Source organism: Salmo salar, chromosome 28, assembly GCF_965601325.2.
Source record: "Salmo salar chromosome 28, fSalSal1, whole genome shotgun sequence".
In the NCBI taxonomy this organism is placed as follows: domain Eukaryota; kingdom Metazoa; phylum Chordata; class Actinopteri; order Salmoniformes; family Salmonidae; genus Salmo; species Salmo salar.
Window position 1 is genome coordinate 19,132,906 of NC_138318.1, and position 14,940 is coordinate 19,147,845.

General features: G+C 43.1%; 1 protein-coding gene across 2 annotated transcripts in view; it reads right to left on the minus strand.

The window, feature by feature from the left end:
- The window catches only part of LOC106589211 (kinesin-like protein KIF19), an 83,142-nt gene that overhangs the window by 4,058 nt on the left and 64,144 nt on the right, over positions 1–14,940 (minus strand). The window contains exons 6-14 of one of the 2 annotated variants that reach the window (XM_082970514.1): positions 14,261–14,455; positions 10,070–10,216; positions 9,732–9,854; positions 9,173–9,329; positions 8,792–8,966; positions 8,368–8,566; positions 2,475–2,763; positions 361–482; positions 28–191 (exon numbers count right to left, since the gene is read on the minus strand). In XM_082970514.1, coding sequence (XP_082826640.1) covers positions 28–191; positions 361–482; positions 2,475–2,763; positions 8,368–8,566; positions 8,792–8,966; positions 9,173–9,329; positions 9,732–9,854; positions 10,070–10,216; positions 14,261–14,455 — 1,571 coding nt within the window. The remainder of the gene's footprint in view (positions 1–27; positions 192–360; positions 483–2,474; positions 2,764–8,367; positions 8,567–8,791; positions 8,967–9,172; positions 9,330–9,731; positions 9,855–10,069; positions 10,217–14,260; positions 14,456–14,940) is intronic. The other variant, XM_045710162.2, reaches the window with a different exon arrangement.

Consider the following 14,940-nt stretch of genomic DNA (forward strand, 5'->3'; position numbering starts at 1 on the left):
ACCCTCCCAATCCCCCTGTCCTCTTACCCTTCAGCCTCAGGTAGGATAGGTGGCAGGGTGTGTCTGCGCGCCTTGGCCCTGTCATGCCTGGTCTCTGAGCCCATGGTGCGAACGCTCTCCTGGTCTGAGTCCACATCCTGCAGCAGGCCACGACCTCGGCTCGGTAGGCTGATCTTGGGCAGGGAGGCCTCCTGGAGACAGCAAATGGTAGAGGAGGAAGGATACGTTTATATATTAGAATTGTGTGTGATCTCGATTTCAATCTTAATCACGTTCTCTATCTGAGTCCAGTGATCTTGTCCAGGGCTGTTAATGTGTGTGTGTGTGCATGTGTGTGGTGTGTGTGTATCTGTTGCCTACCTTGAGTGTGCATCCAGTGACCTTGTCCAGGGCCATGGCTCTGTCCAGGTTCCTCTCGTCCAGCTCTCTCATGTACATCCCATACAGCTCCTGAAGGTGGGGGGGCACCAGAAGGCTGTGGTCTGCAACAACACAACACAGGTTAGAATACTAGTCACACTACAACACAACACCAACCATGTTAGAGTAGTCATACTACAACACTCAACATACAACTACGGAAGAGTATTAGGGCCAAGTAAAGAGAAAAAATAAATAAACAGCGACAGGTGGTGGTAGTTGGATTATAATTTTTTGCACAATAGTATTTTTTTATTTTTTTTTGTCATTTAGCAGACGCTCTTATCCAGAGCAATTTACAGTAGTGAATGCATACATTTCATACATTTTTTTCTCCGTACTGGTCCCCTGTGGGAATCAACCCCACAACCCTGGCGTTGCAAACACCATGCTCTACCAACTGAGCCACACGGGACCATATTTTGAGAACAAACTTGAAATGTAATTATGAGAATAAAGCCAACATTGTTTTAATAAAGTCACAGTTATATTTCAAGATTAACGTAGGGGATTTGATTAAGTGCATGTCTCCCAGGCTCCCTGTTGATGTGCGCTCCACTGTTGAAATGTCTGAGTTAGATGACATGGTGAAACTATACTTTAGAATTGGCTTTAGTAAGAAGAAAATCCTTGCACTTTTAATACATACAATGTGGTAACCATATTATTCTAAGTGTTAGGACCTGGATAAGGTTGTGCCACAGATTCTTTTCAGAAGGATGAACCGTGGTTACAGACATAGGTAGAGAGGGGCGGGTTGTGTGTGTATGCAGGGTGTGTGTGTGTGTGTGTGTGTTTGGGCGGTAAAAAGATGCGGCAAAACAAACAAATGGCCATCAATCTAATGATCTAATAACTCGCACACACACACAATTTCAGACTAAAGGCATACACTCTTATAACGGCAATGGTGAGCACTAACAAAAATACAAGTTATTTCCACTGTCACTGAATGCGAAGAGAACTGGGGTTTGGGGGCAGCCCTTGAGCCCGACAGGGACGCGCAATCCTAGTCCATGCAATCCGTGACCTACATTCACAAGATAATAAACTGGATGGCATAGGCCTATGAGGCTACTTCATTGGAAGTGTAGCATACATAAAACACCATCGATTACGCACAACTTTGTAAGTTAACCTTTCGACATATAGGCTGCTAGCGTAGCTGTTACTCTCTAAAATATACTATGCACGATGTTGGCATACGCAGGGGTTTGAGGATAACATTGTAGCATTGCGTGCATCAGGGACTGATGTACGCAACTCCATGTCCCTTTGCAGTCTGACCACGCACCATGGCCATTAGAATGGTATTGCTTTGGGGATACCGTGTGTGTGTGTGTGTGTGTGACGCCTGTTTGAACGAGTGTTTTAGATGCTCCTGCCACACACACCTGTCTCTACCTATGTATGTAATCACACAGACAGATAAAATACCTCATCAGAGCCCGTGTGGTTCATCCTTCTGAAAATAATCCATGGCACAACCTCTTCCAGGTCCTAATAGGCCTACTTATAATAATATGGTTATTATGTCCTAAAAGAGAAAGGATTTCCTTTTTACCAAAGCCAATTCTAAAGTATAGTTTCACCAGGTCATCCAACTGCTGGCATTCCATGGTGATGTGCACAGCAACAGGGAGCCAGGGAAACACGCAGTTAATCAAATCCCCTACTTTAATCTTGACATATAACTTCGACTTTATTCTCAAAATTTAATTGCAAGTTTATTGTCGAAATATTGACACTTTGTTTAAATAGTGCCACTTTATTCACAAAATTTTATTTAGACTTGATTCTCAAAATATTTTTTGAAGTACAATCCCCCGTCGCCGTTTATTTTTTTTTTCTCTTTACTTAGTACTAATACTCTTCCCTACACAACACTTACATACACAACATTTAATTGTTACACATTCAATCAATCTCACTGCGTTTGCAAGATCACTAAAATGTAGACCCTGGATAGTGACTTCTAGATCTCCTCTTAAAAAATACTGAAGTCTGAAGTCTATAGCTATTGTAGTAAAACAAATGAAGTAGTGTTTGTTTACGGTGTTGTTTGGACACACCGTCAATGAACTGTCTCTGCTGCTGGATGATCTCGTCACAGAGGTGGCGGTGCTGCTCGAAGCGCTGCACCACAAAGTTCTTCTGTCGGATCACATTGTCTTTGAGCAGGGCGTGGGACTGCATCTTAGCGTTCTCGATCTCCAGCTCGTGGACCTTACAGAGGAGGCCCAGCACCTCCCTCTGCTCCTCGCAGCTCACCCTGCGAGGAAGCAGCTCCTCCAGGCGCCTGGCCCGCTCACGCAGCTCCACAAAGTGGCTCTCTAGCGACGCCTACAGGACATGAGGACAAACAGCAGGCAGGGCTCAATGGAATCCTCACCATAGTATGTTCTCATCATGGTACACGTGGGTCTACTGTACAAGGGGAGGCTGGTGGGAGTAGATTAAATGGAATAAACCATTGTAAACCATGTGCTTAATATCGTTCTATTCATTACAATCCAGCCATGACAATGAGTCCGTCCTCCAATATCTCCTATCACCGGCCACCTCTGTACTGTACAATAGAGAGCAATAGTAATGGCTGCTTTTTCTAAGCACTAACGGAGGCTAACTCCGCCATGGATCGTTGGTCAAAGCCTATGGGGAAATGTATGTTTTTTTGGATAAACACCAAAAATAAAATATGTGATAAACACAGGTTTAGGAGATCTTATATGTTTTGTTCCGCTATTTTGAAGCATTTATGTAATCAAAACAAGCACATAAAGCGCATAAAGGCTTCATAATTCATAAAGGTCACGTTAACTGACTGATATTACAGTGCCTGTGGGTGGTAGGCAGTGTTGCCAACTAATTTTCAGGGTAAGTTGCTAGAGGCAGGTTGATTTGTTGCTAAAAGTTGCTAAATGACGTTGTGATGTCATTGCGTGATAAGTAAAACTGCGTTATTACGTAGAATACACAATAACGTTACTCAAATTGACTGGCCATCTCGGCAAAAAATATGATTTGAAATTTGTTCAGGTGCAGACTCCCACTTTTCTGTACTTCTGGCTGTACAATTTTGATTGAGACTTGTAGATTGATGTTGTAAGTTCTGTTCAAGATCAAATATTCGTGACCAACTATATTCATTGGGTTTGGCTCGTCGAACCTGTACTACTGCTGCAGTCAGCCAACAATGATTAGCAATTTGCTGAAATTGCTGCTGGCCTGCTGCTGCCTGTACAGGAGTTGAGCGCCTGCTGCTGACGTCACTCACAATGCACTTTTGCAGCCAGGCACGTGTGTTGTGACTGAGTGTGTGACAGAGAAAATAGTTTTTGTGTCATTTAGAGGGAAAATGCGTGCATTTTAGCATTTGAGTCACTTTTCAAAAGTTGCTAAAAGTTCCAAATACATTTTTAAAAGTAGCTAAATTTGTTGCTAGGTGCTGTTTGAAAAAAAGTTGCCAGGGTAGTCTGAAAAGTTGCTAAATCTAGCAACAAAATTGCTAAATTGGCATCCCTGGTGGTAGGTAGCATAGCGGTTAAGCGCATTGGGCTAGTAACCGAAAGGTTGCTAGTTTGATTCCCTGAGCCGGCAAGGTGGAAAAATCGGTCATTCTGCCCAAGTTAACCCCCAACAACTGCTCCCAGGCACCAAAGATTTCAATTAAGGCAGCCTCTCTGATTCAGAGGGATTGGGTTAAATGCGGTAGATACATTTCGGTTGAATGCATTCAGAGCTATGCAGCTGACTAGGTATCCCCTTTCCCTATAGAAAGTCTACACCCTCTTGAACCTTTTTCACATTTTGTTGCGTTACAAAGTGGGATTGAAATATATTGAATTGAAAAGATAATTCAACAAATCTTTAACAAATTAATAAACATTTTAAAAACGAAAATATTGTCATTGCATAAGTACTCACCCCCTTTGTTTAGGCAAACCTAAATCAGTTCAGAAGTAAAATATTGCCTAACAAATCACATAAGATATATGGACTCACTCTGTGTGAAATAGTAGGGATTGACATGACTTTTTAATGACTACACCTTCCTCTGTCCCCCATACATACAACATCTATAAGGTCCCTCAGTCAAGTGTTAAATTTCAAGAACAGATTCAACTACAAAGACCGGGGAGCTTTTCGAAAGCCTCATAAAGAAGGGCAGTGACTGGTAGATGAGTAACAATAACAAATCAGACATGGAATATTCTGCATCTTTAAGCATGGTCAAGTTAATAATTATGCTCTGGATGATGTTTTAAACTACCCAGACACATCAAAGATGCAGACGTCCTTCTGAACGGAGCTGCAGGACAGGAAGGAAACTGCTTAGGGATGTCACCATGAGGCCATTGGTGATTTTAAAACAGCTACAGAGTTCAATACTTGAGATGGGAGAAAACTGAGGATGGATCAACAACATTGTAGTGACTCCACAATAATGACCTAAATGACAGTGAAAAGAAGAATAGAAATATACCAAAGGAATACACTATTTGGCCTAAATGCAATGCCTTCTGTTTGGGGCAAATCCAACAGAACACATCACTGAGTAACTGCCTCCTTATTTTCAAGCATGGTATGTTGGTGGCTGCGTCATGGTATGGGTATGCTTGACATCAGCAAAGCCTGGGGAGTTTTTCAGGATGAAAAGAAATGGGATGGAGCAAAGCACAAGCAAAATCCTAGAGGAAAACCTGCTTCAGTCTGCTTTACACCAGACACTGGGAGGGGAATTCACCTTTCAGCAGGACAATAACCTATAACTCAAAGCCAAATCTACACTGGAGTTGTTTACCAAGAAGACAGTGATTGTTCCTGAGTTTTGACTTAAATCTGATTGAGAATCTGTGGAGAGACTTGAAAATTCCTGTCTAGCCATGATTTCCAACACCTTGATAGAGCTTGAAGAATTTAGAAAAAAATTATATTGCACAATACAGGAGTGCAAAGCTCTTATGAAACTTACCAAAGAAGACTCACAGCTGTAATATTAGTGTAATAATATTATTTTTCATTAATCTTAGAGAAATACATTTTTCTTCTGCTTTGACATTAGAGAGTATTTTGTGTAGATCTTTGACAAAAAAATACAAAGAAATCCAAGGGGGGTGTAGAATTTCTTTAGGAACTGTATCTAATAGAACTGACTTGCCTAGTTAAATAAAGGTAAAAAATATAAAGAAATAAAGGGAACACTTAAACAACACAATGTAACTCCAAGTCAATCACACTTCTGTGAAATCAAACTGTCCACTTAGGAAGCAACACTGATTGACAATACATTTCACATGCTGTTGTGCAAATGGAATAGACAACAGGTGGAAATTATAGGCAATTAGCAAGACACCTCCAATAAAGGAGTGGTTCTGCAGGTGGGGACCACAGACCACTTCTCAGTTCCTATGCTTCCTGGCTGATGTTTTGGTCACTTTTGAATGCTGGCGGTGCTTTCACTCTAGTGGTAGCATGAGACGGAGTCTACAACCCACACAAGTGGCTCAGGTAGTGCAGCTCATCCAGGATGGCACATCAATGCCAGCTGTGGCAAGAAGGTTTGCTGTGTCTGTCAGCGTAGTGTCCAGAGCATGGAGGCGCTACCAGGAGACAGGCCAGTACATCAGGAGATGTGGAGGAGGCCGTAGGAGGGCAACAACCCAGCAGCAGGACCGCTACCTCCGCCTTTGTGCAAGGAGGAGCAGGAGAAGCACTGCCAGAGCCCTGCAAAATGACCTCCAGCAGGCCACAAATGTGCATGTGTCTGCTCAAACGGTCAGAAACAGACTCCATGAGGGTGGTATGAGGGCCCGACGTCCACAGGTGGGGGTTGTTCTTACAGCCCAACACTGTGCAGGACGTTTGGCATTTGCCAGAGAACACCAAGATTGGCAAATTCGCCACTGGCGCCCTGTGCTCTTCACAGATGAAAGCAGGTTCACACTGAGCACATGTGACAGACGTGACAGAGTCTGGAGACGCCGTGGAGAACGTTCTGCTGCCTGCAACATCCTCCAGCATGACCGGTTTGGCGGTGGGTCAGTCATGGTGTGGGGTGGCATTTCTTTGGGGGGCCGCACAGCCCTCCATGTGCTCGCCAGAGGTAGCCTGACTGCCATTAGGTACCGAGATGAGATCCTCAGACCCCTTGTGAGACCATATGCTGGTGCGGTTGGCCCTGGGTTTCTCCTAATGCAAGACAATGCTAGACCTCATGTGGCTGGAGTGTGTCAGCAGTTCCTGCAAGAGGAAGGCATTGATGCTATGGACTGGCCCGCCCGTTCCCCAGACCTGAATCCAATTGAGCACATCTGGGACATCATGTCTCGCTCCATCCACCAATGCCACGTTGCACCACAGACTGTCCAGGAGTTGGCAGATGCTTTAGTCCAGGTCTGGGAGGAGATCCCTCAGGAGACCATCCGCCACCTCATCAGGAGCATGCCCAGGTGTTGTAGGGAGGTCATACAGGCACGTGGAGGCCACACACCCTACTGAGCCTCATTTTGACTTGTTTTACGGACATTACATCAAAGTTGGATCAGCCTGTAGTGTGGTTTTCCACTTTAATTTGGAGTGTGACTCCAAATCCAGACCTCCATGGGTTGATAAATTGGATTTCCATTGATTATTTTTGTGTGATTTTGTTGTCAGCACATTCAACTATGTAAAGAAAAAAGTATTTAATAAGATTATTTCTTTCATTCAGATCTAGGATGTGTTGTTTAAGTGTTCCCTTTATTTTTTTGAGCAGTATATATATAGAACAAAATGCGTGCGATCTACTAAGCCTGTGTTAACCTCAGACCTTATTTTCAGGTTTTATACATTTGATACATTTCAGGTTTTATACATCGACCAATGAGCCAAGCATGGCTAACTAATTTCCTTTTTTTAGGACTACGAGCTCTGTTGTCTAGTTTACAAGGTAGACTCAGCAATATGACATAGATGCAGAAAGTAAACAGCATAGTGGCTACATTTTTGTAACAACTAAGAGCGTTGAAGCTCTACTTCTCTGCTGTTTTGGTCCAGGGGCTACACCATGCTCTAACAGCAATAAGCGAACGCATGCACATGTGCAGATACGGCGTGTGACTGTGTAAGAGTGAAGTCTTGCATCTCGCTCATCTCAATATCTGCGGTGCTGCTCATGGCAACGTCATTTCACTGAGTCTACATTAAAACAGTTTCTATCTCCAGGCCATCAGACTTTTTAATAGTCACCACTAGCCAGACTCCGCCCAGTATCCTGTCCTGAACTTTAGTCACTTATTAGCCAGCTACCACCCGGTACTCAACCCTGCACCTTAGAGACTGCTGCCCTATGTACATAGTCATTGAACACTGGTTACTTTAATCAGGTTTACATACTGTTTTACCCACTTTATATGTATACACTGTATTGTAGTCATGGATCATCCTATATAACTACTGCTGAACACACCTTTTCTATTCATATAATGTTTATACACACCACGATATATCTATTTATATTCTGGACTCTAACTTTGCTCTATATTTCTATATTCCTTTATTTTTAGGATTTGTGTGTAATGTTTTGTATTGTTAGGTATTACTGCACTGTTGGAGCTAGAAACATAAGCATTTCGCTGCACCTGCGATAGCATCTGCAAAATATGTGTACGGTACCAGATTAGATTTGAAGCTGGGTAGCCTAAGCTCGGGTTTCCCAAACTCGGTCCTGTGGCCCCCTTGGGTTCACTTTTAGTTTTTTTGTCCTAGCACTACACAGCTGATTAAAATAACCAACTCATCATCAAACTTTGATTATTTGAACCAGCTGTGTAATGCTAGGGCAAAACCCCCAAATCTGCACTGACAGGGAACCCCTGGACCGAGTTTGGGAAACTCTGGCCTAAGCTGTGTGTGTGATTCTGTAGTTCCCTCTAGAGGTGAGAGCGGGGGACTACAGTAACCTACCTTCTGTTTGCGTATCTTCTTTTGTTCAGCCATGAGAGTGACCAGATTCTCTCTGGCCATGGCTACTTCCTGGGTTTCAGTGCTGTCTGGGGGAGACTCAGGGCAGTCAGAGTCCTTCTCACTCTCCTCCTTACTGAAGCTCTCCTTCCTCCTCTCCGCTCGCCACTTCCTGCGACGACGACTCCGCTCCTGCTCCCAACTACAGGAGGGCACAAACAACAGGGGTTGAGACACACTTATGTTAACTATCACAGTCATTTAACTGCTACAGGTAAAGGCTAGAGGTATAGAGGCAGTGGTATGAGATTATTGTAGGTCACAAATGGTACCCTATTCCCTATATAGAGCCCTATGGGCGCTGGTCATAAGTAGGACACTATATAGGGAATAGATAGCCATTTGGGACGCATACTAAGACACATACTCTGCGATGGTGAGCAGGTGTTTGGAGGTGTCCATCTGGATCTCCATGTTGCTGTTGTCCAGTTCCATCAGGCTCCTCCTGATCTCCATCTGGCTCCTGAAGGCCTCTAGGAGCTGTTCCCTCAGCTGGTCCATCTCTGCCCGGCTCGCCTGTGTGCTGTGGGCCTGCACCTCCGCTACGTTGGTGACAGGGGAGGAGAGAAGTGTTATTGTCTGTTGGAGGCACACACACACACACACACACACACACACACACACACACACACACACACACACACACACACACACACACACACACACACACACACACACACACACACACACACACACACACTGTGAGGAGGCGAGGGAACAATTAGAGAGGTCAAGGTAAGGTCATTACCCTGGACATGGCGGATGTCAGCTCGGTCAAGGTTGAGCTGACGTCCAGCCTGATCAGCGATCTTCTTTTTGAGCCGCTGGATCTCGCTGCGCAGATCAGAGATGATGTTGGTGTACTGAGCGATGTGGTAAGACACATTCAGCAAGTTCCTCTTTACCTGGAGAGAGAACTGTGTTATAACAGTGTAATAACTGTGTTATAACTGTGTAATAACATGTTGGTGTACTGATGATTTAGTAGCACACGTTCAGCAAGGAGGAACCTATTGATTAACTATGAAGCCTAATATTGACTGGTTTGGTGCTTTGTTATAACTGTGTTATACAGCAGACCTAAAAGCATCTTTAACTTGCTCTTTGGGGGGGTCTACGCTGGTTTACTATAAATCACTTCGTGATAACTGTGTTTAATTAAAAAGGGCTTTTAAAATTACATTTGATTGGTTGATTGATTGATTTGAAAATTGAAAGATGGGAGAAAGACTTCAGTTGTCCCACACCTCAGTGATGGAGGGAAGGCAGAAAATGTTTGACGTGCATTGTGTTGTGTATTAAGTCACCCGTGTGCGGATACTTTTGGCACGGTCGGCGTAGCTAAGTGTGTTGCGAGACTCCTCGAAGGCCAGGGAGGCGGGGCTAATGTGGGCTATCATCACCGTGCGACTGTTGCCGCCCAACGAATCCTGTAAATCAAACACATAAGAACAGGAAGTGAATGAATGCAAGTGGAATGCAGAATAATCTGAAAGATGAAAAAATACAGCAAAAAGTTGCATTGTACTGTACTTTTTTGTATTGTATTGTTTCATATGGTATCGTATTGTGGTGTAGTGTATTGTAGTCATAAAGCACGTGGCAAGTCAGGTCAGTTTGTCTTAGACAGGTTGCCGTACTGTACCTTAAGCAGGCGCGTCAGCTTGCTGTCCCTGTAGTTAATGTATTTGTTGCCGTGTTTCTCACTCAGGGCGTTGATGCAGTTACCCAGAGCCAGGAGGGAGCGGTTGATGTGGGCCCCTTCTTTTAACCTCTGACCTCTGTTTTGTGTCTGGGAGAGAGAGAGGGAAGCAGGTTTAATCTCTGACCTCTGTTCTGTGTCTGGGAGAGAGAGAGGGAGCAGGTTTAACCTCTGACCTCTGTTCTGGATCTGGGAGAGAGAGAGGGAGCAGGTTTAATATCTGGCCTCATGTTCCAGAGGATACATTTTGCTGATCAAATTGACTGATCTACAAATAATAAAAAGAGTGGTTATTTCGGGTGCAAGGTGATTTGTACGTAAATCAGTCAGTCTGTTTGCACTGCAGTCATTGACGGCAGTGTAGTCGATCTTGAACATGCGGCCATTGTCTCTGAGTTCCAGGCCAAGATAGATACTGTCACAGTTAACCAGCAGAGGGCGGTCTAACCTTATTTTTCTCTCCTCTGCCTGCTGTGACATTGGAAGTCTCCAGTATAATTTTTTTTAACGTTTTATAACCGCTTATGAGTTACTATGGACACTGTCAGTGTCATAACACAGTATAAGTGTATTATAATGCATTATAAAGGACGTTATTATACACACTACCATTCAAAAGTTTGGGGTCACTTAGAAATGTCCTTGTTTTTGAAAGAAAAGCAAATTTTTTGGCCATTAAAAATAACATAAAATTTATCACAAATACAGTGTAGACATTGATAATGTTGTAAATGACTATTGTAGCTGGAAACGGCAGATTTTTTATGGAATATCTATATAGGCGTACAGAGGCCCATTATCAGCAACCATCAATCCTGTGTTTCAATGGCACGTTGTGTTAGCTAATCCAAGTTTATCATTTTAAAAGGCTAATTGATCATTAGAAAACCCTTTTGCAATTATGTTAGCACAGCTGAAAACTGTTGTTCTGATTAAAGAAGCAATAAAACTGGCCTTCTTTAGACTAGTTGAGTATCTGGAGCATCAGCATTTGTGGGTTCGATTACTGGTCAAAACTGTCCAGAAACAAAGAACTTGAGAAACAGAAGCCTCACAAGTCCTCAACCTGCAGCTTCATTAAATAGTACTCGCAAAACACCAGTCTCAACGTTAACAGTGAAGAGGCGACTCCGGGATGCTGGCCTTCTAGGCAGAGTTGCAAAGAAAAATACATATCTCAGACTGGCCAATAAAAAGAAAAGATTAAGACGGGCAAATTAACACAGACACTGGACAGAGGAACTCTGCCTAGAAGGCCAGCATCCTGGAGTCGCCTCTTCACTGTTGACGTTGAGACTGTTGTTATACGGGTACTATTTAATGAAGCTGCCAGTTGAGGACTTGTGAGGCGTCTGTTTCTCAAACTAGACACTCTAATGTACTTGTCATCTTGCTCAGTTGTGCACCAGGGCCTCCCACTCCTCTTTCTATTCTGGTTAGAGACAGTTTGCGCTGTTCTGTGAAGGGAGTAGTACACAGCGTTGTACGAGACCTTCAGTTTCTTTGCAATTTCTTGCATGGAATAGCCTTCATTTCTCAGAACAAAAATTGACTGACTAGTTTCAGAAGAAAGTTATTTGTTTCTGGCCATTTTGAACCTGTAATCGAACCCACAAATGCTGATGCTCCAGATACTCAACTAGTCTAAAGAAGGCCAGTTTAATTGCTTCTTTAATCAGAACAACAATTTTCAGCTGTGCTAACGTAATTGCAAAAGGGTTTTCTAATGATCAATTAGACTTTTATAATGATAAACTTGGATTAGCTAACACAACGTGCCATTGGAACACAGGAGTGATGGTTGCTGATAATGGGCCTCTGTACGCCTATGCAGATATTTCATAAAAAATCTGCCGTTTCCAGCTACAATAGTCATTTACAACATTAAAAATGTCTACACTGTATTTCTGATCAATTTGATGTTTTTTTAATGGACAAAAAAAAAGCTTTTCTTTCAAAAACAAGGACATTTCTAAGTGACCCCAAACTTTTGAACGGTAGTGTATGTGCTTTATAGAAAGTGTTACCAGTCTTTCTACTTATAGGCAACTGCCAAAATAAAGAACACTTGAGTAAATGAGGGATACAAAGTATATTGAAAGCAGGTGTTTCCAGACAGTTGTTGTTCCTGAGTTAATTAAGCAATTAACATCCCATCATGCTTAAGGTCATGTATCACAATGCCCTGTTGCCCATTATTTTGGCTACCATGGCTAGAAGACGAGATCTCAGTGACTTTGAAAGAGGTGTCTCAAAAGAGCATAGGGGGTTTAAAGTGTGTGTGTGTGTGTCCCCTGATCACAACCCAATTAAACACTTGTTGGAGATTCTTGAGTGGTGCATGAGACCGTGTTTTTCACCACCATCAATAAAACACCAAATGATGGAATTTCTTGTTGGTAGAATGGTGTTGCATCCCTCCAATAGAGTTCCAGACACTTGTATAATCTATGCCAAGTCACATTGAATCTAATCTGGTGGCTCGTGGTGGCCTAATGCCCTATTAAAACACTTTATGTTGGTGTTTCCTTTATTTTTGTCATTATCAGTACATTTTTACTCTCTAACTCAAGAGAAAACATCCCTTCAAAAGAGGTAGTGGAACCCCCTATATTCTCCTACAGTATATCTAAAAAGACTGGTGGCCTTTAGGCTATGGTATACATCCATAGAAGAGCCTAGCTGGTTAACCTTTCTAAAGGTTTCCATGGTAAGTAAGTGTTCTCTCCGTTCAGGTATGATTGCATGTTTTTCTCATCGGTATAGTACACTACTTTTGATCAGAGCCCTACGGGCCCTGGTCAAAGGTAATGCACACAATACAGGGAATAGGGTGCCATTTGGGACACATGTGTATAGGAGACCTGGCTGGTTTAATATGGATGCTAATCAAACAACATTCATCATGAATGACATGTCAATGTCTGTGTTGGTTAAGCGCTTTGCCTTAATCAGAATGTCTACAGGAAGCTGCAGCAACTAATTGGAGAAGCAAACGGCTAATATGAAGCCTTCAGTGTTCATGGGAAAAATTAAAAGCATAACAAATGTGAAAATGCCGGCTATCGTTTGAAAACTTTAGTACATGCCCTATGTTCCTCCAGGAACGAAGAGGATTACGAAAGTAAGTAAATGTGAAAAAGGTTTATAGTTAATACATTTGTGTCATATACCGTGTCAAACGTTCCCAACTAGTTCACAGAAGATAATCTGCGTCCCAAATGGCATCCTATTTCCTATATAGTGCACTACTGTTTGACCAGGGCCCATAGGTCAAAAGTAGTGCACTATAGGGAATAGGGTTAGGGTGCCATTTGGGATGCAGACATTCTGTTGGCAGTATTGGTGTGACTCCAATTCCAATCTGTTCAACAAAAGTAACTAGCTACATAAAACTGTGCTATAAAAGTCATGGTAAAGTCACAGCACCATATCAACTATACCAGCCATTTTGTAATCATTTATAACCCTGACATAAGGAAGAAGTTGATAGACGGTAAGAATTACATAAGCGGTGCCAACTATAGGGACATTAACCCCTTCTTTCCCTCACTGGTGGGCAAATCATGGTCTAGAATGTAAATGTATGGTGCTTTACACTGTGAAGGGCCTTTATTAAAGTGTCCTATAAATTTCAGGGCTGCATACAAATGGCCCCCTATTCCCTACATAGTGCACTACTTTTTGATCATGGCCCTATGGGTGTTAGAGCAAATATAGGGATCAGAGAGCCATTTGGGACGCAGACTTGAGGTTTATAGGTTCTCCAGTTCGCTCTAGGAGAGATTAATAGAGGGAAGGGGGTTGATAAAGTGACAAAAACAGTGTTCCTATGTACTGTCGTAAAACATGGCTGTCAAACGACCCAGAGGAGACAAACAGAAAGAGAGGACCAACTCAACCCACCCCCTCCCTCCCACAAGTAACAGACCATAACAAGAGGTGAAAAAAGGACACAGAAACAGGCATGTTTGCAGACAAATGCACGCACGCACACACACACACACACGCACGCACGCACGCACGCACGCACGCACCACACACACACACACACACACACACACACACGCACACACGCACACACGCACACACGCACACACGCACACACGCACACACGCACACACACTTTTGTACCTGTGAGGCTCGTTCGGAGCCAGCAAGGTCGATCATGAAGAGGCGTGCGAAGCGGACCTCCTGTAGAAGGTCTCGACAGCGGCTCGTCTGCCTGACAGCCACCTGCAACACGGCATGGGACCGGGACGATGTCTGGTTGGCTGCCGTGGGCTCTTGGGTACGCTGCTTATTACCCTTCATCAGCAGCTCCATGATCTGGAAGGAACACAGTCATTAAACTTTATGTAGCTCTATGTAGATCTAATGTCATTTTTATGACGTGCTCGTAGATGTGTTATGTACACTGAAAAAAAATGCTGGGTTAAAAACAACTCAGCGCTGGGTAAATAATGGACAGAACACACGTTGGGTTATTTTGACACAGCCAGTAGAGTCAACTATATGGTTGTTTTCTTTGATCCCTGGAGGCGTGGCTTAGTAGTGGCGTGGCTTTCAGATAGTTATTGTTTGCCACCCTTAAGAGTAAATGTCATTCCGGTTAATCTGTTCTGTTGTATTGTCATCACATGTTAAGGTTGAGCACTGAATTTTGTGTAGTTTTCGTCACTTTTGTAGTGTTAATGAGGCTTACATTAGTAGTTCCTCAACTCCCAATGTTGGGATAGTTACCACTTTGGCATAATATTTAAATAATAATATTACAAAATGTATATAAAAAGATGTAATGTGCAAAAACATTT